At 43.5% G+C, this 26,356-nt stretch overlaps 1 protein-coding gene across 6 annotated transcripts; it reads left to right on the top strand.

Moving 5' to 3' along the window:
• Positions 1–1,793: 1,793 nt before the first annotated feature.
• LOC117268756 (globoside alpha-1,3-N-acetylgalactosaminyltransferase 1-like) lies at positions 1,794–25,198 on the top strand. 6 transcript variants are annotated; one of them, XM_033645420.2, is made up of 11 exons: positions 1,794–1,905; positions 2,386–2,749; positions 8,458–8,496; positions 8,630–8,674; positions 10,541–10,594; positions 11,503–11,535; positions 11,789–11,923; positions 12,019–12,151; positions 12,243–12,438; positions 20,064–20,283; positions 21,623–25,198. In XM_033645420.2, the coding sequence occupies exons 2-11, from the start codon at positions 2,688–2,690 to the stop codon at positions 21,762–21,764; spliced, it is 1,059 nt and encodes a 352-aa protein (XP_033501311.1). In that variant the 5' UTR covers positions 1,794–1,905; positions 2,386–2,687; the 3' UTR covers positions 21,765–25,198. The 6 variants fall into 6 exon arrangements, with proteins under 6 accessions (XP_033501311.1, XP_033501312.1, XP_078017404.1 ...); XM_033645421.2 differs by having other exon boundaries at positions 1,804–1,905; positions 2,449–2,749; XM_078161278.1 differs by lacking the exon at positions 1,794–1,905 and adding an exon at positions 1,912–2,186 and having other exon boundaries at positions 2,449–2,749.
• Positions 25,199–26,356: the final 1,158 nt, after the last annotated feature.

The following is a 26,356-nucleotide window of genomic DNA, read 5'->3' as shown; positions in this document are numbered from 1 at the left end:
AACCTTGCGGAACTCCAAAACAAACTTTGGTACGTAAGGATGATTCATTATGAACGTCAACAAACTGAAAACGATCAGATAAATAAGATTTAAACCAGCTTAGTGCAGAACCTTTTAGGCCAATTAAGTGATCCAGTCTCTGCAGTAGAATTTGATGGTCAATTGTGTCAAACGCCGCACTAAGATCTAATAAAACAAGTACAGAGACGAGTCCTTTGTCTGAAGCAATCAGAAGGTCATTTGTAATTTTAACTAGTGCTGTCTCAGTGCTATGATGCACTCTAAATCCTGACTGAAATTCCTCAAATAAATTATTATCATGGAGAAAATCACACAGCTGGTCTGCGACTACTTTCTCAAGGATCTTTGACATAAAGGGAAGATTAGATATTGGTCTATAGTTGGCTAACACCTCTGGATCCAGGGTGAGCTTTTTTAGTAGAGGTTTAATTACAGCTACCTTAAAAGACTGTGGTACATAGCCTGTTAATAAGGATATATTGATCATATCTAATATATGAGTGTTAACTAAAGGAAAGACCTCCTTAAGTAGCCTAGTTGGGATGGGGTCTAAGAGACACGTTGATGATTTAGATGAAGAAATCACTGCTGTCAGTTCTTGAAGAGAAATTGGGGAGAAGCAATCTAAATATATATTAGGTCTTACAGCTGTGTTTGAGGTTAGATAGGTACTATCTGAGGACAGGAGGTCATGAATTTTGCCTCTAATAGTTAGAATTTTGTCATTAAAAAAGCTCATAAAATCATTACTGCTAAGGGCTAAAGGAATACAAGGCTCAATAGAGCTTTGACTCTCCTTTTATTCATCCTTAGTAATTATTATATTATTAATTATTATATTCAAGGACCCCCTCAGCACCTTCCCAACAACTCCTGGAACATATTCAAGGATCCCTGGATTCTTCTCAAAGATATCTGTAACATATTCAATTCTGGAAATTCTTCAAAAACCCTGGAATACTTTCCAAGGACAATTTGCACCACAGAGAAACTTTAATGCCTTCTCAAGGTTCTCTTAAAGTCCCTTGGAACATCCTCAAGGACCCTGGAACCTGGAAACCCTCCAGTGACAGTACCAGTCACAGCGATGACATCAGTCTCTCAGGTGTTTTGAGCAGAGAGTTTCCTGTCTTTGGGGGCGGGGCTTCAGATGGCCTGATGACGTCACAGCCAGCAGCTCAGCCAGAGGTAGGTCATGAAACTGATGTGAGGTCAGAGGGAGGCGGTCTGAGTGCAGTGACGTAAACCAACCAGCAGGTGGAGACAAACAGCAGCTGATCTCAGACACATGTTCATGTACTCCTCACTGATAGAAGTAATCTGTACTCTGACCAGTTACTGCAGTAACTGAGTACTGCTACTGTGTTGTCAGAATACTCCATTACAAGTATCAGTCCTGCATTAAAGCCTGACTACAGTAACTGTGGTTAATAAAAGTATTGACAGTACACATAATCGCCTGTCAAGTATCAGTACTCGAGTAAAAGTACTCAGTGGAATTCTGTGTACTCTGATTACCTCAGGTCAGGTGAACTCACTGAAGTCTGTCAGATAATCAATCATTATTGATGACGTCATGTCCTGTATGATCTGAGCTGATGTATTGACGAGCTCCTTCAGTGATCAGCTGCGGGCGCTGCTGCCCTGGGTGTTGTCTGTCAGGCTCAGTCCGTTACTCCGTTACTGTTTGTTTTGTTTTTGTTTGTTGTTATCTGCAGTAAATCACCTGATGACGTCACACAGTTACCTGGGCTGAGGGGCGGGGGGGAGGAGCCTCAGGCGGGCCGGGGGGGACCTGCAGAGAGCGGACAGACAGGAGGCAACACTTCCTGTTTGTAGCTATCTCTGAGAGTGAGCGCGCGCTGGGAGTGGCACGCGGACACGGTGAGTCTGAAGTTTGATCTGTGCTCGGTCTCTGTCTGTTTGTGTCTGTCGGTTCCGTCTCACCGTCTGTGGGTCCGTTTCCGGTTGTCTCGTGGTGTTCGGTGTGTTGATTGACAGTCACGGTTTGTTCGGGGCTCGCGCGTCAACGCGGAAATGCCCTCGGTGTGGCGGTCAGACGTCATCAATCACTTCCAATAACTGGTTATTGATCCTCGACATGACACCAGTAAGGTACTGACGGCGGTGTGACGACACACACCTGGACCGTGTCTCAGGTAGAGGTGAGCTACAGCCTTCAGTGACGTTAAAGAGTCGGTTCAGCCGAACCTTAGGTTCCAGTCTCCTCTGTGTCCTCATGATGTCTACACTGTGAACACCTGCGGACACATGAGGACACATGTCTGTCCACAGGACAGCCTCATGTTCAGTTTATAGACATGTAGTCATAACTACAGTGTCTGTTCCGTTTGACCCTCACAGGACTCCGTACTAAAGCCCAGAGGATACTCATGGACTCTTATCTGTCTCTCTGCCTGTGGACAGACGCAGCTGCTAGGTACTGAAACACATGACCTGTCCTCCACAGTGAGACAGAGTCTGCGTCTGTCTGAACCTGCAGGACACAGCAGGACACAGCAGGACCAGAACTTACAAAGACTAACTACTTTCTACAGACGCACAGGAGCCATCTGTTTAGACCTCCTGGACCTGGACTCACTGGACCTGGTCTGTATTAAGGACTGTTACCAAGTGGATCAGGATCTTCCTGGTTCGAGTCTGAAATGATGAATCTGATGAACAGTAAAGCTGCGACTGTGATTCTACTGTCAGCTCTGCTGCTGGGGTGAGTTCAAGTACTACAGATACAATGAGTTTATCCAGTCTTATTAGGACTTACTGTAGTTTACTGGACTGTAATTAGAGACGTGAACTAACCACAGACACTGGACTGTCCTGATGTTATTACAGACATGTGAACTAACCACAGACACTGGACTGTAATTACAGACATGTGAACTAACCACAGACACTGGACTGTAATTACAGACATGTGAACTGACCACAGACACTGGACTGTCCTGATGTAATTACAGACATGTGAACTAACCACAGACACTGGGCTGTAATTACAGACATGTGAACTAACCACAGACACTGGACTGTAATTACAGACATGTGAACTAACCACAGACACTGGACTGTCCTGATGTTATTACAGACATGTGAACTAACCACAGACACTGGACTGTAATTACAGACATGTGAACTGACCACAGACACTGGACTGTCCTGATATTATTACAGACATGTGAACTAACCACAGACACTGGGCTGTCCTGATGTTATAACGGACATGTGAACTAACCACAGGCACTGGGCTGTAATTACAGACATGTGAACTAACCACAGACACTGGACTGTCCTGATGTAATTACAGACATGTGAACTAACCACAGACACTGGGCTGTAATTACAGACATGTGAACTAACCACAGACACTGGACTGTCCTGATGTTATTACAGACATGTGAACTAACCACAGACACTGGACTGTAATTACAGACATGTGAACTGACCACAGACACTGGACTGTCCTGATATTATTACAGACATGTGAACTGACCACAGACACTGGACTGTCCTGATGTAATTACAGACATGTGAACTAACCACAGACACTGGACTGTAATTACAGACATGTGAACTAACCACAGACACTGGACTGTAATTACAGACATGTGAACTGACCACAGACACTGGACTGTAATTACAGACATGTGAACTGACCACAGACACTGGACTGTCCTGATATTATTACAGACATGTGAACTAACCACAGACACTGGGCTGTCCTGATGTTATTACAGACATGTGAACTAACCACAGACACTGGACTGTAATTACAGACATGTGAACTGACCACAGACACTGGACTGTAATTACAGACATGTGAACTGACCACAGACACTGGACTGTCCTGATGTTATTACAGACATGTGAACTAACCACAGACACTGGGCTGTCCTGATGTTATTACAGACATGTGAACTAACCACAGACACTGGACTGTCCTGATGTTATTACAGACATGTGAACTAACCACAGACACTGGACTGCCGTGATGTTATTACAGACATGTGAACTAACCACAGACACTGGACTGTAATTACAGACATGTGAACTGACCACAGACACTGGACTGTAATTACAGACATGTGAACTGACCACAGACACTGGACTGTCCTGATGTTATTACAGACATGTGAACTAACCACAGACACTGGGCTGTCCTGATGTTATTACAGCCATGTGAACTAACCACAGACACTGAACTGTCCTGATGTTATTACAGACGTGTGAACTAACCACAGACACTGGACTGTCCTGATGTTATTACAGACATGTGAACTAACCACAGACACTGGACTGTAATTACAGACATGTGAACTAACCACAGACACTGGACTGTCCTGATGTTATTACAGACATGTGAACTGACCACAGACACTGGACTGTAATTACAGACATGTGAACTAACCACAGATACTGGACTGTAATTACAGACATGTGAACTGACCACAGACACTGGACTGTCCTGATGTAATTACAGACATGTGAACTAACCACAGACACTGGACTGTAATTACAGCCATGTGAACTAACCACAGACACTGGACTGTCCTGATGTTATTACAGACATGTGAACTAACCACAGACACTGGACTGTCCTGATGTTATTACAGACGTGTGAACTAACCACAGACACTGGACTGTCCTGATGTTATTACAGACATGTGAACTAACCACAGACACTGGACTGTAATTACAGACATGTGAACTAACCACAGACACTGGACTGTCCTGATGTTATTACAGACATGTGAACTAACCACAGACACTGGACTGTAATTACAGACATGTGAACTAACCACAGATACTGGACTGTAATTACAGACATGTGAACTGACCACAGACACTGGACTGTCCTGATGTAATTACAGACATGTGAACTAACCACAGACACTGGACTGTAATTACAGACATGTGAACTAACCACAGACACTGGACTGTCCTGATGTTATTACAGACATGTGAACTAACCACAGACACTGGGCTGTAATTACAGACATGTGAACTAACCACAGACACTGGACTGTCCTGATGTTATTACAGACATGTGAACTAACCACAGACACTGGACTGTAATTACAGACATGTGAACTAACCACAAACACTGGACTGTAATTACAGACATGTGAACTGACCACAGACACTGGACTGTCCTGATGTTATTACAGACATGTGAACTAACCACAGACACTGGACTGTCCTGATGTTATTACAGACGTGTGAACTAACCACAGACACTGGACTGTCCTGATGTTATTACAGACATGTGAACTAACCACAGACACTGGACTGTAATTACAGACATGTGAACTAACCACAGACACTGGGCTGTCCTGATGTTATTACAGACATGTGAACTAACCACAGACACTGGACTGTCCTGATATTATTACAGACATGTGAACTAACCACAGACACTGGACTGTCCTGATGTTATTACAGACATGTGAACTAACCACAGACACTGGACTGTAATTACAGACATGTGAACTGACCACAGACACTGGACTGTCCTGATATTATTACAGACATGTGAACTGACCACAGACACTGGACTGTCCTGATGTAATTACAGACATGTGAACTGACCACAGACACTGGACTGTCCTGATGTAATTACAGACATGTGAACTAACCACAGACACTGGGCTGTAATTACAGACATGTGAACTAACCACAGACACTGGACTGTAATTACAGACATGTGAACTGACCACAGACACTGGACTGTAATTACAGACATGTGAACTGACCACATACACTGGACTGTCCTGATATTATTACAGACATGTGAACTAACCACAGACACTGGACTGTCCTGATGTTATTACAGACATGTGAACTAACCACAGACACTGGACTGTCCTGATGTTATTACAGACATGTGAACTAACCACAGACACTGGACTGTCGTGATGTTATTACAGACATGTGAACTAACCACAGACACTGGACTGTAATTACAGACATGTGAACTAACCACAGACACTGGGCTGTCCTGATGTTATTACAGACGTGTGAACTAACCACAGGCGCTGGACTGTAATTACAGACATGTGAACTAACCACAGACACTGGACTGTAATTAGAGACATGTGAACGAACCACAGACACTGGACTGTCCTGATGTTATTACAGACATGTGAACTAACCACAGGCGCTGGACTGTAATTACAGACATGTGAACTAACCACAGACACTGGACTGTAATTAGAGACATGTGAACGAACCACAGACACTGGACTGTCCTGATGTTATTACAGACATGTGAACTAACCACAGACACTGGACTGTAATTACAGACATGTGAACTAACCACAGACACTGGACTGTAATTACAGACATGTGAACTGACCACAGACACTGGACTGTCCTGATGTTATTACAGACATGTGAACTAACCACAGACACTGGACTGTCCTGATGTTATTACAGACGTGTGAACTAACCACATACACTGGACTGTCCTGATGTTATTACAGACGTGTGAGCTAACCACAGACACTGGACTGTCCTGATGTTATTACAGACATGTGAACTAACCACAGACACTGGACTGTAATTACAGACATGTGAACTAACCACAGACACTGGACTGTAATTAGAGACATGTGAACGAACCACAGACACTGGGCTGTAATTACAGACATGTGAACTAACCACAGACACTGGACTGTCCTGATGTTATTACAGACATGTGAACTAACCACAGACACTGGACTGTAATTACAGACATGTGAACTAACCACAGACACTGGACTGTAATTAGAGACATGTGAACGAACCACAAACACTGGACTGTCCTGATGTTATTACAGACATGTGAACTAACCACAGACACTGGACTGTAATTACAGACATGTGAACTAACCACAGATACTGGACTGTAATTACAGACATGTGAACTGACCACAGACACTGGACTGTCCTGATGTCATTACAGACATGTGAACTAACCACAGACACTGGGCTGTAATTACAGACATGTGAACTAACCACAGACACTGGACTGTCCTGATGTTATTACAGACATGTGAACTAACCACAGACACTGGGCTGTAATTACAGACATGTGAACTAACCACAGACACTGGACTGTCCTGATGTTATTACAGACATGTGAACTAACCACAGACACTGGACTGTAATTACAGACATGTGAACTAACCACAGATACTGGACTGTAATTACAGACATGTGAACTGACCACAGACACTGGACTGTCCTGATGTTATTACAGACATGTGAACTAACCACAGACACTGGACTGTAATTACAGACATGTGAACTAACCACAGATACTGGACTGTAATTACAGACATGTGAACTGACCACAGACACTGGACTGTCCTGATGTTATTACAGACATGTGAACTAACCACAGACACTGGACTGTCCTGATGTTATTACAGACGTGTGAACTAACCACAGACACTGGACTGTCCTGATGTTATTACAGACATGTGAACTAACCACAGACACTGGACTGTAATTACAGACATGTGAACTAACCACAGACACTGGACTGTAATTACAGACATGTGAACTAACCACAGACACTGGGCTGTCCTGATGTAATTACAGACATGTGAACTAACCACAGACACTGGGCTGTCCTGATGTTATTACAGACATGTGAACTAACCACAGACACTGGACTGTCCTGATGTTATTACAGACATGTGAACTAACCACAGACACTGGACTGTAATTACAGACATGTGAACTAACCACAGACACTGGGCTGTCCTGATGTAATTACAGACATGTGAACTAACCACAGACACTGGACTGTCCTGATGTTATTACAGACATGTGAACTAACCACAGACACTGGGCTGTCCTGATGTTATTACAGACGTGTGAACTAACCACAGACACTGGACTGTAATTACAGCCATGTGAACTAACCACAGACACTGGACTGTCCTGATGTTATTACAGACATGTGAACTAACCACAGACACTGGGCTGTAATTACAGCCATGTGAACTAACCACAGACACTGGACTGTCCTGATGTTATTACAGACGTGTGAACTAACCACAGACACTGGGCTGTCCTGTTGTTATTACAGATGTGTGAACTAACCACAGACACTGGGCTGTCCTGATGTTATTACAGATGTGTGAACTAACCACAGACACTGGACTGTCCTGATGTTATTACAGCCATGTGAAGTATTCGTCATATAAACAACTGACAAACTGATAATTTATCAAACAGCATAAATGTATTTCCACCCTCACAGAGGTGAAATCAGCAGGTTAAACACTTCAACTCCCACGGTGCATTTCACTGACAGACAGCCAATCACAGAGCTGAAAACAGCCTGCAGCCGATGCTTATTCAGTAACTGTGTAAATATGATCTGATCACTTCTTTTTGATTATTAATGATTGATTGTGTTTGAACCCACAGAGTGTTGTACTGCTACGTTTACCTGTTCCCTTACCCCAGGTACACACACACTGATACACACACATTGATACACACACACTGATACGCAAGTTATTAACATTATTAATAACACAATAAAGTTAAGTGTGTTTGTTTGTGTGTGTGTGTGTGTGTGTGTATATGCGTGTTGCAGAGCCGTCATATCCTTTGAGCCGGATGACATCAGACAGGAGGCGGGGTCAGTAACTCTGAGTTTTGTATTCAGTGGAGTTCGTGTTGCGTTTGAGGACGAATGCTGTTTCACATCAACACAAAAACACAAACACAACTTTAAACCAAACATCAGAACCATTTGACAGACGTGTCAGAGCCACAGCAAGTGTGACGCTGCAAACAGAACCAAACTGTTTGAGCGACAGACATTCTTTAACCCCGTCAGTAGCAGACATGTTTACACATCTTCCATGATGGCACCTTTAGTTTAGTTTAGTTTTATTAGATGGCATAAAACACAAGAGTACATATTACCCATGCACGTTGGCTGACACAATCGAGGATAAAAACACAATAAAGTCCAGGACTTATTTCCATTGTGGTCCTCATACATACAAGGTGGCAACCCACATGCGCGGCGGTTAAAGCTCCATCAATAAAACCATACAAAAACATACACAACCATGGTCACAATAAAGAAACGAAGGGAACAATCATATTTGAGACAGATACGTCTTCAAGAGCTGAGGCAGTTTTCATATAGGAACCTTTTCCAAAAGCCAGGCTTTTGTAAGAAATTTGGACCGACTTAAATTGGAGGCTAATTTAATAACCAAATCCAAGCCGTTCCACTGAAAAGACCCAGTGTAAGAAAAGGATCCCTCACCGATAAGAGAGTTAAACTTATACAAGCGCACATCACCAACACTGGCTCTTGTAGAAATACTGTGTATTTCCCTAACATGTTGAAAATAATTTATTAAAAAAGCAGGGACAGCACCATAAATGATCTTATGTACCATACACAGCCTAGATAAAGTGACTCTCGCTTCAACTGGAAGCCAGTTGAGTTCTTTAAAATGGCTCCTACCTATGTGTGACCGGGGGCCCTGACCTAAAATCACCTTTGAGAAGTTTAGTTAAACTCTCAAACCAAGAGGTACTGGCAAAATCAAAATGACTTAAAATTAAAGAGTTAGCTAAAACTAACATTGACTCCCTGTCAAGCAATCTGGAGGTTCTTGCTAAAAATTTAGTGAGGCCAAAGACCTTGCCAAGAACTTTGTAAGCCATAATGTTACCATCCAAACGGCTTTCAAGAATACAGCCGAGGTACTTGACAGATGAGGTAGCAGATACCGTCTCACCATTTAGTGTGACCTTGACATCCGAGGACTTACTCATCCTGTGTTAGGAGCCAAAAAGAATAGCCTCGGTCTTACCTAGGTGCAAAGACAACATGTTATCAATGAGCCATGAATTAACCTTCGACAGCTCAGCACTCAAAATTCTCTCCAAGGAATCTCGTTCCTTGTGGGATTCTCCCTGGGTGTGGACTGATAGGCTTATCAGCTCCATCCTGCTCACACAGAGCCCTGTTCACCTGCTCACCTGTTCAGGCTGATACTCTGTCTTTATCTGATCCCGGATCTGTTGCGATCATTGTACATGTGGAACACAACAGGAAGCTCTGCCCACAGGAACACGTTCAATTAACTAAACATAAAGTGATCAGACGTGATTTAAAGAGACGGAAAGTTCATCTGCTGAAATATCAAATATCTGTAAAGTAAACCACAGACACACAGGTCAGAGGTCATTGATCAGAACCGTCCTGATCTAAGGTCAGTGAGGACAGAACCGACCCAACTGTGTCTCTGTGTGCAGTTCACGTTGTATCAGACTGTGTGAAGCTTTATCGAAGCAGTTTGTTTACACATTTACCACCTGTTTGAGATGTGTTTTATGACTCAGTTAATGATTTATTAACTTAAAAACTTTCACACTGTGAGATAAAAAAACACAGACGGGAACTTCCTGTTGTTAATGTCACAGAATATATGACTAATGTGTGTGTGTGTGTGTGTGTGTGTGTGTGCGCGTTGTGAAGACCTGCTGATGTCATCCCTGTGAGTTACGAGATCCACCTGGTGGCTCCTGAACAGTGAGTGCCTTCATCTTCATCTTCATCAGTTCTAATACATGTCAGCATGAACCTCAGCAGACATCACTGTTTGAGCTGTAGAGATCAAACAGAGCTAACAGAGCTAACATGACTAATAGAGCAAACAGGGCTAACAGTGCTAATAGAGCTAACAGAGCTAACAGGGCTAATGGAGCTAACAATGCTAACAGAGCTATTAGGACTAACAGAACTCACAGTGCTAATAGAACTATCAGTACCAACAATGCTAATAGGGCTAACAGTGCTACCAGAACTATCAGTACCAACAGGGCTAACAGGGCTAACAGTGCTGACAGAGCCAAGATGGCTACCAGTGCTAACAGAGCTAACAGAACTATCAGTACCAACAGTTCTATTAGGGCTAACAGAGCTAACAGTGCTAAAAGAGCTAACAGAGCTCACAGTGCTAACAGGGCTAACAGTGCTACCAGAACTATCAGTACCAACAGGGCTAACAGTGCTACCAGAACTATCAGTACCAACAGGGCTAACAGTGCTAACAGTGCTTACAGTGCTGACAGAGCCAATAGGGCTACAAGTGCTAACAGAGCTAACAGAACTATCAGTACCAACAGGGCCAACAGTGCTAACAGCACTTAAAGAGCTCACAGTGCTAATAGAAGTATCCATGCTAATAGGGCTAACAGAGCTAACAGTGCTAACAGAACTATCAGTACCAACAGGGCTAACAGTGCTAACAGGGCTAATAGAACTATCAGTACCAACAATGCTAATAGGGCTAACAGAGCTAATAGTGTTAACAGAACTATCAATCCCAACAGGGCCAACAGTGCTAACAGGGCTAACAGCACTTGAAGAGCTCACAGTGCTAACAGTGCTAACAGATGTTAGCTGTATTTCTGATGAGGAAACTGTTTGTGTTTCAGTCTAAAGTACGAGCAGCCTAGCATCGTGCAGGGGTGAGTATCATTCACTGCTCTTTGTTTGTTTGTTTGTTTGCGTGACTTCATGTAAATTCTGATTCAACATTCGGACGTTTCCTCCGGCTGACATTCGACTGTCTGCTGACCGTAGCCTGAGGAAACGTAAACAGACTCTCTGGGCTGTGATCTGATTGGTCTGATGTGTTGAGGGTCTGATCTGAGGTCAGGTGTTAATAAGAACTACAGACTGTCACTGTGGCTGCTGTGATGATGTCATTCTTCACTGTAGCCGTAGCGACGTGGTGACGGTGACGCCTTGGTTGGCTCCTGTTGTGTGGGAGGGAACCTTCAGCCCAGTTCTACTCGACAGCATCTACAAACCAAAGAACATCAGCGTTGCCGCCACCGTGTTCGCTGTCGGAAAGTAAGCCTGACTTCACAACACTGTGGTTTCCATGCCGCCCTGAATGCAGCGTTTCATTCTTTGACGTGAACTGACCCCCGTGACGTTCTGGACAGGTACATCATGTTCCTGAAGAACTTCCTGGAGACGGCGGAGCAGCACTTCTTTGTTGGTTTCAGGGTGCACATCTACGTATTCACTGACCGGCCCACTGAGGTGCCCCAAGTCAAAATGGCCGCTGGCAGACAGGTAACAGACGACACAAGTGAAAAGAAACCAACCTGTTGGAGGTGTGGTTTGTCTGCAGCTGTTTCTCTGACTCCTCCCCCTCCTCCTGCAGCTGACAGTGCGTTCGGTGCCCAGCTCCAAGCGTTGGCAGGAGATCTCTGCTCGCAGGATGGAGCTCATCCAGACGCTCATAGAGGAGGAGCTTCGTAAGCATAGCGACTACATCTTCTGTCTGGATGTGGACTCCAAGTTCCACGGCCGCTGGGGGACGGAGTCGCTGGGCGGGCTGGTGGCTGTGATCCATCCAGGTCAGTGGGCGTGTCCCTGTGTAACCCCACCCTGAGTTAACCCCTGATTATTTCTAATAAGTTATTAGGGGTCCAAGCCCGTGGGGCCTGGGAAATGCGTATGCAAGCAGACTGTGTCCCAGGTCCCGCGGTGCTGAGAAACCTATTGTTTCTGTTCAGATTTTTATTGTTATTATTAAAAGGGCAAAAAGCGAAATCATTTCACTGCTAGGTTTGCTGTTGTGCACTGCCTGTAGACCAAAACAAAGTGTGTCATGAGCCACTCCTCCCTCTACCTCTGCTCTCCACCCCCCACTCCACTTGCCTCGTCTGTGCAGCCGAGCACCGCAGCACCTCCACGGACTATTACATCCAGACGGTCCCGGTGTTTCCTCCTCAGGCTCCACTTCACTCAGCTGCCCGATAAACCCGCTGCTTCTTCCCACTTTAACCTGAATAACAAACCAGGGCTCGGTGCTCCGGTTGGATCCAAACGGAGAGCCGGGGCTAACGTTAGCTGGGAAGCTAGCGGAGGCTAACTGGCTGTGCTGGCAGCTGAGTGAAGTGGAGCCTGAGGAGGAAGCACCGGTTAGCCCTGGTTTCACTACAGGCAGATTCAGTTGCCACAGGGGCGAGGAAATAAAACCTGAACAGCCAACTTAGTTTGCCTTAGTTTAGCAGTTAGCAATGTCTTTCACTCACTCTCAGTCTCTGCTGTGTTTAGCTATTTCCCTGCTTTCCTGTTAGCGTTAGCACTAGTTGGCTGCCACGCTAACATCCCTACTCTTCTGCTCATAGCTCCGGCTCACGCAGAGTAGGGACATTAGCGTTAGCTCCTGGAGTTAGCACTAGAGCTACTACGGCTACTAGAGTAACTTACAGCTATGGAGCGCTTCTACCAGCTCCTCTAGTCACTGAGCCTCGCCTCCATCTCAGCAAATATATTACATTTATTACAGGGACCATCATCATTGAAGTAGGCAGGGGAATAGCTAAACACATGAACGTACATGAACACGCAGCCGGACCGGCTTGTAAACAATGGGCTGGAGATCAACACAGAGAGAGGGTGTGTGAGGTCATGCTATACTCTAGATGAAATTACACCTCTAGTTCTTCACATAGCAACTTTTTAATTCCTTCAATCTAGAAATGATGAATTTCACTTATTGCTCCTTTAAACATCTTATTATTATTTTTCCGTAAGTAAAACTATTGCTGCAGGCTACACCATGCAAGGGAGGGTGGTGCAATTTGGAGGGTTGGTCCAGATCCCTGCAGGGACCTCAGACGCAAAAATGGACATACGTACACCTGCAGGGGGCGCTACAACCAAGGCCAACACGTTTTGGCATGTAACTCCCACACTGCATGTCGCACATTCAAAAGCCTTATATCCATGGATTCCCTGAATGGAGCTGCATCACGTGTGCATGGCTCCGCCCACTTCTGTCTAACTTTTTTCCCGCCAAAAATGGCAAAATCTGCAAAATCTACTTTTTCGAACTCCTCCTAAAGATTTTGTCCGAACTGCATGAAACTTGGCACCTACACTCACAAGATAGACCTGATCTAAAGTTATCGTTATCAAAAGAATTTTGCCCAGTCAAAAAATGTACAAATTATTGACAAACAAATTTTTGTAACTAGCTATGAAAATGCGAACTGTTCCGTATCTTTGTCAAATTAAAAGCTATCAGACCCAAACCTGAGATCCTTAGTAAGTATGTGACTGTGAGGGTGTAAACCGAAGTTGGTGAACATTGGCCGCTAGGGGGCGCTATAAAAATGGGAAGTTTATATCTCCTAAACGGTTACACCAATTTTTATGAAATTTGGTGGGTATGATGTAGGGCCATTCCTGAGGCCATATATTGAAGGTGGTCATGACTGGTCGTAGTGGATGTGGCTTATAACAAGATAAACAGAAAACATTTATTTCAGCTGAACTATTGTACTGAGGGCTGTGAAATTTATAGAGTACATGTAGAATAGGACACAGACCTAGCATACCAAAAATTATGCAGATACTTCACTAGGTGGCGCTATAACAGATGCAAATGCGTTTTTTCCTGTTACTTCCACATTTTAAATCACATATCCATAAACTTTATATACCCTTATTCCCTAAATAGAGCTGGATTTGCTGACTTAGGCCCCGCCCACTTACGCCACACATTTCCTTAGCTAAGTCGCTACACGTCCAAAACCTACTTTTTCAAACTCCTACAGATTTTGTCCAAACTGCATGAAACTTGGCACCTCGACTCTCAAGATGGACCTGATCTAAAGTTATCAAAAGAATTTTGCCCGGTCAAAAAATGTGCGAATTATTGACGACAAAAAATTTTTGCTAGCTAAAATACACATATTGTTGCATATTTTCTAAATTATATCAACATGACACTTAACACACATGTTCTAGAGGTCGTTCAGTGGTTCGGTGCCAAATTTGGCCCAAATTGGCCACTAGTGGAAGCTGTAAACCCAGAAATATCATGTTTCATGAAAGTAGATCGGATTTGTATGAAAATTAGTGAGCATGATGTGGGGTCAGTCCTGAGGCCAGCCGCAACATTTGGTAATGATTGGTCAAAGTGGGTGTGACTTATCGCAACAAACGCGTTCAGCCTTTTGGACTTCCAATGCACTTTCCATTATAGTGAATACTGCAGCTCAGATGTTGGCATGTCCTGACGCTCGCCCTGAGCCTGTCGTCCTTTGGGCCAACTATCGTGGGCTCCATGGGGCGCGGAGGCCGAGGTGCGCGGGGAGGCTTGGACCCCGTTCATGACTGCTTGCAGTTCTAGTTTATATTTACATTTCTGATTTAACCTGTTATTATTATTGATAGCTCAATTAATCAATTAATTACTCTGTTATTATTATTGTTATTTTAATAACCCAATTAATTAATTAGAATAGTAATTATTATTATCATTCTGTATTAAATTGACTCCACAAACACAAAACACAGTTTTAACTTTAACCTTCAGTTCAGAAAAACCTGTGACCGTTTACAGACGGTTGTTTTGTCAGGTCGCTAGCTTCATTCTGCGGCGCTTCATTTAGGCCAAGGAGGGGGAGTTGCAGCCATTTTTAACTCTAGTCTGTTAATCAGCCCTAAACCTAAACTAGATTATAATTCATTTGAAAGCCTCGTTCTTAGTCTTTTACATCCGACCTGGAAAACCTCGCAGCCACTTTTATTTGTTATAGTGTACCGTGCTCCTGGCCCGTATTCTGAATTTGTATCTGAATTCTCAGAGTTTTTATCCAGTTTAGTTCTTAAATCAGATAAAGTTATTATTGTAGGCGATTTTAACATTCATGTCGACGTTGATAATGACTCCCTGGCTACCGCGTTTATCTCATTAATAGACTCCATTGGCTTCAGTCAGGGTGTACATGAACCCACTCACTGTTTTAACCATACCCTCGATCTAGTTCTGACGTATGGAATTGAAATTGATAACCTAAAAGTCTTTCCACAGAATCCCTCACTATCGGATCATTATCTGATTACTTTTGATTTCTTTTTACCCGATTACACGCCACTCAGCAACAGTTACTATACTAGATGTTTATCAGATAGTGCTGTCACAAAATTTAAGGAAAAGATTACTCCGTCGTTAAATTCAATACCAAGTCCCTCAGTAACAGAGGTTTCCTGTACCGACTTTGATCATTTTATCGATAGCGCCGTAGGCTCGCTGCGAACAACACTTGACTCTGTAGCTCCTCTTAAAAAGAAGTTAAAAAAGCAAAGAAAGTTCGCTCCTTGGTATAACTCTCAAACCCGTAAGTTAAAACAAATATCGCGAAAATTTGAAAGGAATTGGCGATTGACCAAACTGGAAGAATCTCGTTTAATCTGGACAGACAGTCTCAAAACTTATAAGAGGGGCCTCCGCAATGCCAGAGCAAACTATTACTCAGCATTAATAGAAGAAAACAAGAACAACCCCAGGTTTCTTTTCAGCACTGTAGCCAGGCTGACTGAGAGTCAAAGCTCTATTGAGCCTTGTGTTTCTTTTTTATTTTTTTCCTTAATTCTAACTATTAGAGGCAAAATTCATGACCTCTTGTCCTCAGATAGTACCTATCTAACCTCAAACACAGCTGTAAGACCTAATATATATTTAGATTGCTTCTCCCCAATTTCTCTTCAAGAATTGACCGCAGTGATTTCTTCATCTAAATCATCAACATGTCTCTTAGACCCCATCCCAACTAGGCTACTTAAGGAGGTCTTTCCTTTAGTTAACACTCATATATTAGATATGATCAATATATCCTTATTAACAGGCTATGTACCACAGTCTTTTAAGGTAACTGTAATTAAACCTCTACTAAAAAAGCTCACCCTGGATCCAGAGGTGTTAGCCAACTATAGACCAATATCTAATCTTCCCTTTATGTCAAAGATCCTTGAGAAAGTAGTCGCAGACCAGCTGTGTGATTTTCTCCATGATAATAATTTATTTGAGGAATTTCAGTCAGGATTTAGAGTGCATCATAGCACTGAGACAGCACTAGTTAAAATTACAAATGACCTTCTGATTGCTTCAGACAAAGGACTTGTCTCTGTTCTTGTTTTATTAGATCTTAGTGCGGCGTTTGACACAATTGACCATCAAATTCTACTGCAGAGACTGGATCACTTAATTGGCCTAAAAGGTTCTGCACTAAGCTGGTTTAAATCTTATTTATCTGATCGTTTTCAGTTTGTTGACGTTCATAATGAATCATCCTTACGTACCAAAGTTTGTTTTGGAGTTCCGCAAGGTTCTGTGCTCGGACCAATCCTATTTACTCTATATATGCTTCCTTTAGGTAACATCATTATAAATCACTCTATAAATTTCCATTGTTATGCGGATGATACTCAGTTGTATTTATCGATGAAGCCAGAAGAAAGTAATCAATTAACTAAACTCCATAACTGCCTTAAAGACATAAAAACCTGGATGAGCACCAATTTCCTGATGTTAAATTCAGACAAAACTGAAGTTATTGTTCTTGGCCCCAAACAACTCAGAGACTCTTTATCTGATGACATAGTTTCTCTAGATGGCATTGCTCTGGCCTCTAGCACTACCGTAAGAAACCTCGGAGTAATATTTGATCAAGATTTGTCTTTTAATTCTCATTTAAAGCAAACCTCACGGACTGCATTTTTTCATCTGCGTAATATTGTGAAAATTAGGCCTATCCTGACCCGAAAAGATGCAGAAAAATTGGTCCACGCTTTTGTTATCTCTAGGCTGGATTACTGTAACTCTCTATTATCAGGTAGCTCTAGTAAGTCCTTAAAAACTCTCCAGCTAATTCAGAATGCAGCAGCACGTGTACTAACAGGAACTAAGAAACGAGATCTTATTTCTCCTGTTTTAGCTTCTCTGCACTGGCTCCCTGTAAAATCCAGAATTGAATTTAAAATCCTACTGTTAACTTATAAAGCTCTAAATGGTCAAGCTCCGTCATATCTTAGAGAGCTCATAGTGCCATATTATCCCACCAGAACACTGCGCTCTGAGAACGCAGGGTTACTCGTGGTCCCTAAAGTCTCCAAAAGTAGATCAGGAGCCAGAGCCTTCAGCTATCAGGCTCCTCTCCTGTGGAATCATCTTCCTGTTACGGTCCGGGAGGCAGACACCGTCTCCACATTTAAGACTAGACTTAAGACTTTCCTCTTTGATAAAGCTTATAGTTAGGGCTGGCTCAGGCTTGCCCTGTACCAGCCCCTAGTTAGGCTGACTTAGGCCTAGTCTGCCGGAGGACCCCCCTATAATACACCGGGCACCTTCTCTCCTTCTCTCTCTCTCTCTCGTATTCTATTACTGCATCTTGCTAACTCGGCCATTCTGGATGTCACTAACTCGGCTTCTTCTCCGGAGCCTTTGTGCTCCACTGTCTCTCAGATTAACTCATATCACAGCGGTGTCTGGACAGCGTGACGTGTGTGGTTGTGCTGCTGCCGTGGTCCTGCCAGATGCCTCCTGCTGCTGCTGCCATCATTAGTCATTAGTCATACTTCTACTGTTATTATACACATATGACTATTGTCACACATGTATACTGCCAGATATTAATACATACTTTCAACATATTGTATCACAGTTGCCAGAACTATAACTATAATATTATTACTTTCAATAATGTTGTTGTAAGCTACTGTCATTACCGTCTGTCCTGCATCTCTGTCTCTTTCTCTCTCTCTCTGTCTGTCTCTCTCTGTCTCTTTCTCTGTCTCTCTCTCTGTCTCTCTCTCTCTCTCTCTCTCTCTGTCTCATTGTGTCATACGGATTACTATTAATTTATTATGCTGATCTGTTCTGTACGACATCTATTGCACGTCTGTCTGTCCTGGAAGAGGGATCCCTCCTCAGTTGCTCTTCCTGAGGTTTCTACTGTTTTTTTTCCCCGTTAAAGGGTTTTTTGGGGAGTTTTTCCTGATCAGCTGTGAGGGTCATAAGGACAGAGGGATGTCGTATGCTGTAAAGCCCTGTGAGGCAAATTGTGATTTGTGATATTGGGCTTTATAAATAAAATTGATTGATTGATTGATTGATTACTGAACGTAACGTAGCGAGCCCTGCCCTCGTTAACTCTTTCTCCACCAATTTATTATTTTTAGGTTTCCAGCACTTTGATCATCATCACTGATCTTTACAGACCCACAGAATCATTTGTTCTATGAATGTATAAACAGTCTATACTGAAGAACAGACCGATTCCATTTCTTTTTATCAACTCTTGACTTTTCATAACAGAAACAACATTTTGGACAAGAAGCTGAGAAAAATAACCAAAAGAGTCATTTTCAATTAAAGATTAATTTCACATTTACATTTTTGTTATTTCTAATTTCCTGACGTCAGTTTGAATTGTAGAAATGACAGTAATTATAACAATAATAATAATGATTTAAGGTACAGCAGCGGAACACGTCACGTTCAGTGTTCTGTTGTCTCCGTCTCCTCTGTGGTCGTCATGGAGATCCTCTTCCATCCCACCAAACTGGTTTGTTTCTTCGTCCAATCAGATTCAGAATGTTGATCAAAACAGGAAGTATCGGAGTCTGAGTCCATCGACGTCTCCACGACTTGTGCAACCGTGAACTTTTTGTTGGTGCCGGCGTTTTGGTGCAGTTCACAAGCTGCTACATTTCTGTAAACAACATCTTCTTCCTGTTTCCAGCGGGTCTTCTTCTTCATTTGTTTTTAGACACTGCAGTGCTGTTGTATTTCACATGATGTGTAACAGCGCCACCTATCTTATACAGTTTGCTGGAATACCAGGTCAGTGGCGGGGAAAGAGTTAAATGCATGGCGGACAGAAACCATCGTGTCCACAGTAACGACTCCCCACAGACAGATCACAGGTTTCAGAGTGGATGAGTATCAGGTTTTATTTGATGTCGGCGAATTTTTACCGGTGAGAATCATGTTTGATTCAGGATCATCATGATAATCCATGTGTGTGCAGAACCTCTGAAGTCACTGCTTACTGTCTGAGCCCCTGCAGCAAAATAAAATGTAAAGGAGTGAACTGCAGACTTATATTTAACAGACTTTATATTTCCCAGGATGCACCTGTGTTCTCCTTCAGTACCGTCAGACTGTTCGTTTGTTTGTCTGCAGGTTACTATAGAGATGACCGCAGTAATTTCCCCTACGAGCGGAGACCCGAGTCCAGAGCCTACGTGGCGTATGGGGAGGGGGACTTCTACTACTGCGGGGGGGCCTTCGGAGGCCTCCTACAGGAAGTACACCTGCTCGCCAAAACCTGCCGCTATAACTTCGAGGCTGACGCCAAGGATGGCATTGAGGCTGCCTGGCAGGAGGAAAGTCACCTTAACAGGTAGGCAGGATTAGAGTCACCTTAACAGGTAGGCAGGATTAGAGTCACCTGAACAGGTAGGCAAGAGGAGAGTCGCCTTAACAGGTAGGCAGGAGGAGAGTCACCTGAACAGGTAGGCAGGAAGAGAGTCACCTAAACAGGTAGGCAGGAAGAGAGTCACCTAAACAGGTAGGCAGGAAGAGAGTCGCCTGAACAGGTAGGCAGGAAGAGAGTCACCTAAACAGGTAGGCAGGAAGAGAGTCACCTAAACAGGTAGGCAGGAAGAGAGTCGCCTGAACAGGTAGGCAGGAAGAGAGTCGCCTGAACAGGTAGGCAGGAAGAGAGTCGCCTGAACAGGTAGGCAGGAAGAGAGTCGCCTGAACAGGTAGGCAGGAAGAGAGTCGCCTGAACAGGTAGGCAGGAAGAGAGTCGCCTGAACAGGTAGGCAGGAAGAGAGTCACCTAAACAGGTAGGCAGGAAGAGAGTCACCTGAACAGGTAGGCAGGAAGAGAGTCGCCTGAACAGGTAGGCAGGAAGAGAGTCGCCTGAACAGGTAGGCAGGAAGAGAGTCGCCTGGACAGGTAGGCAGGAAGAGAGTCGCCTGAACAGGTAGGCAGGAAGAGAGTCACCTAAACAGGTAGGCAGGAAGAGAGTCACCTGAACAGGTAGGCAGGAAGAGAGTCGCCTGAACAGGTAGGCAGGAAGAGAGTCGCCTGAACAGGTAGGCAGGAAGAGAGTCGCCTGAACAGGTAGGCAGGAAGAGAGTCACCTAAACAGGTAGGCAGGAAGAGAGTCACCTGAACAGGTAGGCAGGAAGAGAGTCGCCTGAACAGGTAGGCAGGAAGAGAGTCGCCTGAACAGGTAGGCAGGAAGAGAGTTGCCTGGACAGGTAGGCAGGAAGAGAGTCACCTAAACAGGTAGGCAGGAAGAGAGTCGCCTGAACAGGTAGGCAGGAAGAGAGTCACCTAAACAGGTAGGCAGGAAGAGAGTCACCTAAACAGGTAGGCAGGAAGAGAGTCGCCTGAACAGGTAGGCAGGAAGAGAGTCGCCTGAACAGGTAGGCAGGAAGAGAGTCACCTGAACAGGTAGGCAGGAAGAGAGTCGCCTGAACAGGTAGGCAGGAAGAGAGTCACCTGAACAGGTAGGCAGGAAGAGAGTCGCCTGAACAGGTAGGCAGGAAGAGAGTCGCCTGAACAGGTAGGCAGGAAGAGAGTCGCCTAAACAGGTAGGCAGGAAGAGAGTCGCCTAAACAGGTAGGCAGGAAGAGAGTCACCTGAACAGGTAGGCAGGAAGAGAGACTGTCTTGAAACGGTGTTGACCTTTGACCTGTGTTGTGATGATGTACTTCCTGTTTGTTCAGGTACATGTGGATCAATAAGCCCAGTAAGGTGCTGTCACCTGAGTACCTGTGGCAGGACTTCAAACCCAGAAACTCTGAAGTTCACGTCATCAGGTTCTCTGGAGTCGTTAAAAACTACGCTGAGATCCGACCCAACGTCTGAGACTCTGGACCGGATCGCAGCAGAGTCACGGTTTGAAAGGGTTCAGAGAAACTGCCTGTACACACCTGAGCTTACCCTCAACCCACCATTTCACCTGACTCCTGGCTGTCGGCCACAGACTGAACCCCACAGAGATAACACAGCACTTCCTTTTCTTACCCAGTGTCACAGCACAATCCGTCCCCCCCTCAGGTCCTGAACCTCTACTGAGCACGTGCAGCTCACTGAACCTCTGAGGCTGTCGACACTGGACTCTCTCTGACCTCCCTCTTCTTCCTAAATTATGAACCTCAGGTGACCCACACTCAGCACTGTGCCTGAATGCATCATGTGTGAAGCTGATGCATGACTGAAGCTGACGTCTGCGTCGCCGCTTTTCTTTTTGTTTTGATTTTAACCTCATTTTTAGACCAGGGAAAATATTGAAGTCTAACATGTCGTATTTTCGTTACCCCGCAAGCTGCTCAGTCAGCACTCCCTCAACTACATGGCTTTATGCAAGTGAATGCACAGTGATGTCATCAATATGCAAATGAGTGTATGTAAGGCCGTACAATTAATTGTCTGGTGATCGCAGGTACGATTTTGAGGTCAAAGGATTTCAAAATTAATGAAATTGAGGGTAAATGATTTTTGGTCACGGACGCCTGGAGATGTTGCTTGGTCTTCTACGGAAGCCACGCATGCGCAATACCGCCCCCTCCCCTGCTCTCCTCTACATAAGTTTATGACATCATCTGTCAACTCATAGAAACTTTTGGTGCTTGTGCTACTTTCATTGGAAAAGAGTCAGAAACACTGGCAGTTGATGATGATAACGTTAGCAGGCTAACAGGAAGTACGCATTAGGAACGTAGGAAGCTAACTATGCAAACGATACCAGGTCAGTGCTTCCAACATCGTGCGTCTGTTTCACCGTGTGACAGATTCTCATGTTATAGAAAATAATTTCAATATAAAATGTGAACGAACAAAAAGAAAAAACTTAGGGACTGTTCGTTATTTATTCTCATTTTTGAAGCACTCAGGAGGGACTTATGTTTTTTATTTTGGTTTAGGGGCGGGGCATACAGAAATCGTTTGTTAGGATGAAGTATATGGGCCCCCTATGTAACTGATCTGTGGCATCCCTATAGAAAACACATCATCCATTATCATCCAGACCTTGGGTCTCTGCCCAAACCAGATCCAGATGTGCTGGCCATCAATCAATAAAATTAATACAAACATGACGTATGCCTATGCCTAGGTTACTTCATCCTAACATGGTTGGATGTGATGAACACTTCTGTCAGAAAATAAACCCGTAACCAAATATGATCTTGAAATAATGATATTTCATTCTAATCACTTTATTCTACGTCTCATTTAAGATTTGTCCAAAAATAAAGCATTTGTACAACAAAAGTGAAAAACTGAGATTTTCTTCAACCTTTAACGTTCAAACATCAAATATCTAATAACTAATTTTTGGTGGAGAAAGAGTCGTGGATGTTCCCCCACCTGCCCCCGTCCTCTGATAAATAGTAAACTGTAAAAGAACAGGCCCTTAGGGTTAGCTCCTCAGATAGCCACAGGCTAACTTTAGCTAAAGCTAAAACAAAATGTCCTCTCTCTGTGGTCTGAAATATACAAATGAACCAACAAGTGAATGATGTCATCTTTATAATTAGGGACCTCGGCTGAAGGGCGAAGTCCCTCTTGTTCCTGTAACGTTTAATCTTGAAGTGCCTGTGCTGTCACCTAAGAACATGCAGGCTGTCTGACTGTGTGAGTGTGTGTGTGTGTGTGTGTGTGTGTGTGTGTGTCATACTTCTACTGTTATTATACACATATGATTATTGTCACACATGTATACTATCAGATATTAATTCAACATATTGTACCACAGTAGCCAGAATTATAATTATAATATTATTATTTTCATTAATGTTGTTGTAAGCTACTGTTATTACCGTCTGTCCTGCATCTCTCTCTGTCTCCCCTTCTGTCTCATTGGGTCCTGAGGACAGAGGGATGTTTATGCTGTAAAGCCCTGTGAGGCAAATTGTGATTTGTGATATTGATTGATTGATTGATTGATTGATTGATTGATTGATTGATTGATGTCCTCGTCAGTAGTTTGGTTTTCAGAAGCCATCAAAGTTCTACTCCCAAGCCATGAGTTCATTGCCAAAAATGACCTTGCGTTATATTGACATAGCTTGTTTTAAGATTCAAGATTCAAGATTCATTTATTTAGTCCCGAAGGAAATTTGTGTTGGACATGCACAGGCTGCTACCTAGGACATAACACATAACATTAACAAGAAACACAAGTGCTAACAGTGCAGACATAAAGACATAAAGTGTGGTCGTAAAGTGCATACCTGAAGTCCATACCCACATACTCCATACAGACATACAATCATAAAGTGCATACCTAAGTGCATACATACATACATACATACATACATACATACATACATGCATACATTACCGGCCTGTGTTCAACAGGGTAATGGATAGTGGAATGAATGAAAATTTATGCCTATTCAAAAACCTTTTTTCATTTTTTACTGGGATTCTGTAACGTCTGCCAGAGGGTAACAGTTTGTATTCTGAATTTAACACATGAGAGGGGTCCTCAATTATTTTCCTGGCTTGTCTGAGTACAGTGTCTTCAAATATTGCTTGGATTGTGGGGTGCTCCCTCACCCCCATCACTTTGAGTGCACTGAGAGCTAGTCTGTTGATTTGGGACTTTAATTTCACAGTTAAATTTCCAAACCAAACAGAAATTGCATAGCGAAATATACTCTCAATCACAGCATGATAGAAAAGCAACATCACCTTCTGTTGGATACCAAACACCCTAAGCCTATGTAGAAAGTGCTTGTTTTATCGACATTTTGACTCTTACAAATAATTCACACTGTCTACGTGAGCTGGAGGCCGACAGCGAGAGCCTGAGGTCCCGTTCATCGCTGCTTGCAGCTTTAATTCAGTTTGTTTTTCCACTTAAATCAATAAAACATGAGCTAATGCTAACTAGCTTAGCATAGTAGCTGCTCAGTGTTGTTAATCTTAAGAACCTGAAGATTAATTATAAAGTAAAATCTTCCTCCTTTTCTGTGAAGATGGTCAATGTTTAAGTCATAAACTCCTGGGCGTGACATCAGTCCTGTGGGCGTGTCACAGCCGAGGGGGCGGGGTTATATCAGTGCTGCTGGAGCTGATGTTTTGTCTGCAGCAGGTTGTGTTAATAAAGTTTAATCAGTTTAATGAAGGGATGACACAAACAATGACGATGATGATGATGATGACTAATGAAGGGACTGATTGAGTGTGCGGTGATTAGCTTGTTAGCTCATTGATGCTAGCTCAGACTGTTTTAATGAATGCTGTGGCCTGTAGAGGGCGCTGTCATCAATAAAACATGTTGGTCTGTTGGACGTGTCACCTCACAGTTCTTCTGCTCATCTGAGCGCGTGCAGCAGCAGTGGCAGCGGTGGTGGCGAGGGTTTGCCGCAGTTTTCCACCCAGAGGTGCCTTCACTGACACTTTTGCTGTGATCCATTTACGTTGCTACGAGCAGTGAGACTCAAGATGATGACGTGAAATGTTGTAACTTCCTGTTTAAATTGGCGGTATGCGTCCCCGTTTGCGTTTGTACCATTTACGACCTAAACGTAAACAAAGATGGATGGCTCCAAGAAAGCAGTTGTCACTATTGCAGTAGAGGAGCCTTTATTATTAGCATCACTGCTAGCTACTTTCACCAACACCAACGGATAAACAACACATTCACAACAACACATCACAAAACATTCCCATAAGGCGAGTCATTCACATGAAGACTCAAATGTGCTAAACAGTAAAAATAACAGTAAAGCGCAGAGCCACTTATGGTAAATATAGGGCACAGTCATCTTTGCTTTCGTCAGTCTTTCAAAACTCATGGTCCTCTGAGTTCGTACGAGGTGGTACGAGAACCGCCTCAAAGAGGCGTGTTATGTCGTGTCGCGTAATTTTGCGCAGCTTCCTGTCTTTCCTAACAGACCATTTGTCTGATCGTGACGACAGAAGATCTGGTAACTCTGAGATCTCGATGATCCAGACAGGGGTGACGCCACGTGTGCTGTTGTTCTTGTTGTTTGGTTGCAGCGTCCCTGAACATAAACAACAGATGCCAAAGGATACAGAACGTGTAACATACAGACGTGACAGGCGACCACAGAGCGTTTTTATTCTCTCACAGATCCACACTGGTCAGAGTCTGAATTATTTAATCCTGCTTCATTAAACTTCACTGAAGGCAGGACTCTTTATTCACCTCACAGAGAAGGTAGGGTTTCCCCAAAATGTTGAACTGTTCCTTTAACGATAATAAATCAGGATGAAGTCATGAAGAGATGATGATGACTCATAAACAAGTTTATAATTATCTGATGAGGACAAAGAGACACACGGCCCCTCATTTTCACTTCAGTCTGATAGATTTGATTATGTTGACATGTTTAACACACCTGGAACTTCCTGTCGTCACTCTCAGTGTTCTATATCATGTTATTTTATTCTAATATTAAATCAAGTTCAAACTTTATTTAAAG

The sequence above is a fragment of the Epinephelus lanceolatus genome, chromosome 18 (assembly GCF_041903045.1).
Source record: "Epinephelus lanceolatus isolate andai-2023 chromosome 18, ASM4190304v1, whole genome shotgun sequence".
In the NCBI taxonomy this organism is placed as follows: domain Eukaryota; kingdom Metazoa; phylum Chordata; class Actinopteri; order Perciformes; family Serranidae; genus Epinephelus; species Epinephelus lanceolatus.
Note: the sequence above shows the minus strand (reverse complement) of the source record. Positions and strands in the feature narration are given on the sequence as shown.